Source organism: Aplysia californica, unplaced genomic scaffold (assembly GCF_000002075.1).
Source record: "Aplysia californica isolate F4 #8 unplaced genomic scaffold, AplCal3.0 scaffold01130, whole genome shotgun sequence".
In the NCBI taxonomy this organism is placed as follows: Eukaryota; Metazoa; Mollusca; class Gastropoda; order Aplysiida; family Aplysiidae; genus Aplysia; species Aplysia californica.
In genome coordinates this window covers 160,446-162,285 of record NW_004798400.1, presented here as the reverse complement: position 1 = coordinate 162,285, position 1,840 = coordinate 160,446, and the positions used below count along the sequence as shown (strand labels likewise).

Sequence of the window (1,840 nt, the reverse complement as noted above, 5' to 3'; positions counted from 1 at the left end):
AGAGAGAGAGAGAGAGAGAGAGAGAGAGAGAAAGAGAGAGAGAGAAGCGGGGGTGTCATGGTTGGCTGACAAACGCGTATAGAGGCCCTGCCGGGAACATATTAAGGAACGGTACTGAGGTTGACTAAAGCAGGGGATTTTCTCAAAAACTCATTTGTTGTTGTTGTGAAAAACAGATTCGTGTACCTTCACATATTCTATCTTAGAATTCACCAGGACGTTATGCATATTTGAGGCTACCGACAATGGTATGTGTTTGTCAATATTTGTTTTCTGGAAACAGCAGCTGTAGTTTTAAGACATTGGAAAGATATAAATCAGAAATGGACTTTAATAAAGGGACATTTTACAATCATTTAATTCCGATCGCAGTAGGTTCAGTCAAAGCCTATCAACTCACTAAACCTTAATAGGAGATTGACGGGCAGGGGAAAGCATTTTATTTTTTATCTCTTTTTTTAATGTGGCGACAAAGATTATCATTTTTAATAAGCCTACACACTATCAGAGACACTAATTAAATACTCTCTGACACTATACACACAGCGTAGGTGGTTAAAAATTCCTGTATTTGTGTACAATTTATTATTCTGGCAGATTAAGGATCGGTTATATAAATGTTCTTATTAAGGTCCTTTGGAAAGATACCATTTATGTAAAGGATCGTTCAATTCAATTTAAAATCAAATATTGGTTTTGTTTTATGAAAAAGAGTTTTAAAGAATAGGCCTACGGAAGTAAAATTGTTTGCTTAGGCCTATACAATTTGTGCGCAATATTGTGACCTTATGAAATTGCGAGCGCCGCAAAATTCTAACTAAGCAAACAATATAATTAACAGTTACATGTATAATATGGTAATAAATAAATTATTTCAGGTAGGCCTACTGGTTTAGCCCATCGGTGAAAATTATCTCAACACTCTCGCCGAAAACCACAATGGTGACATCTGACATGGTGAGTTTCCTCATACTGTTTAGCACTGCTCCGCAAGAAAATCTGGCATAGTTGGTAGTTTGTTCAATGTTCGGCCAACAACATGTCTGCCCTACGCCCTTTGATATCGAAACTAAAGATTTGCACATTTTGCACATCAGTTCTTCGACAAACCTCAGTGCCGAAGTCGACATTTTTGAGAACATCAGCATTATTGAAGGTTAATTTTAAATGATTTGAAGATGATTGGGTAAATTTATGCACGCACACATAGATTTTTAGATGCATTGATTTGAGGGCTAAATAAACTAAATTGCCAAAACAATTGTCAATTGTTGCTGTAGAACACACGTATAGATCTAGAATCTAGTTACAGTATGGCCACAAAAACCCTTGCAAATCAATTGTTTTCAAGTAACAAAACATCAAATCATTGTGGTTAGGCTACCGGACTCGTAATCGTGAGGTTGCGGGGTCGGGGTTCGAGCCGCGGGCCCGACGTTGTGTCCTTGGGAAAGATGTGATTAAACGTAGAAAGACGCAAACTATTTTTAGGTAAGGCGCCCATCTTGTTGACGTCAGACCAGGATACCCCCCGATCACGTGACTACATCTAAGTATAGCCAACCGCATGACACCAAAGATGGAAGTGTCTATTCTAAAATCTACACCTCTCTCTCGGAAGTTCTGATGGCTGAATAGACAGCGCGTGTATAGCGTTTGAAGTCGTGCAATGATTTTTGGAGCGGTTCGATCCCGGTCCTGGACAGTTTGTTTTTTTCTCTTCTCCTCCTCCCAACTGACCAACAGCCCCAATTTGGCCTAATTTGTAGAGTTGCTTTGAAGTTGTTGGATTTGTTTTTAAAAAAATATATATTAGTGATTAAAAATGCAGGAGAGGGTG

At 38.6% G+C, this 1,840-nt stretch overlaps 1 protein-coding gene across 2 annotated transcripts in view; it reads left to right on the top strand.

Moving 5' to 3' along the window:
- Positions 1 to 895: 895 nt before the first annotated feature.
- The window catches only part of LOC101848482 (39S ribosomal protein L49, mitochondrial), an 11,060-nt gene continuing 10,115 nt past the window's right edge, over positions 896 to 1,840 (top strand). The window contains exon 1 of one of the 2 annotated variants that reach the window (XM_005111815.3): positions 896 to 957. In XM_005111815.3, coding sequence (XP_005111872.1) covers positions 940 to 957 — 18 coding nt within the window. In that variant the 5' untranslated portion in view covers positions 896 to 939. Of the gene's footprint in view, positions 958 to 1,002; positions 1,157 to 1,840 lie in introns of those variants that run through there. The other variant, XM_005111814.3, reaches the window with a different exon arrangement.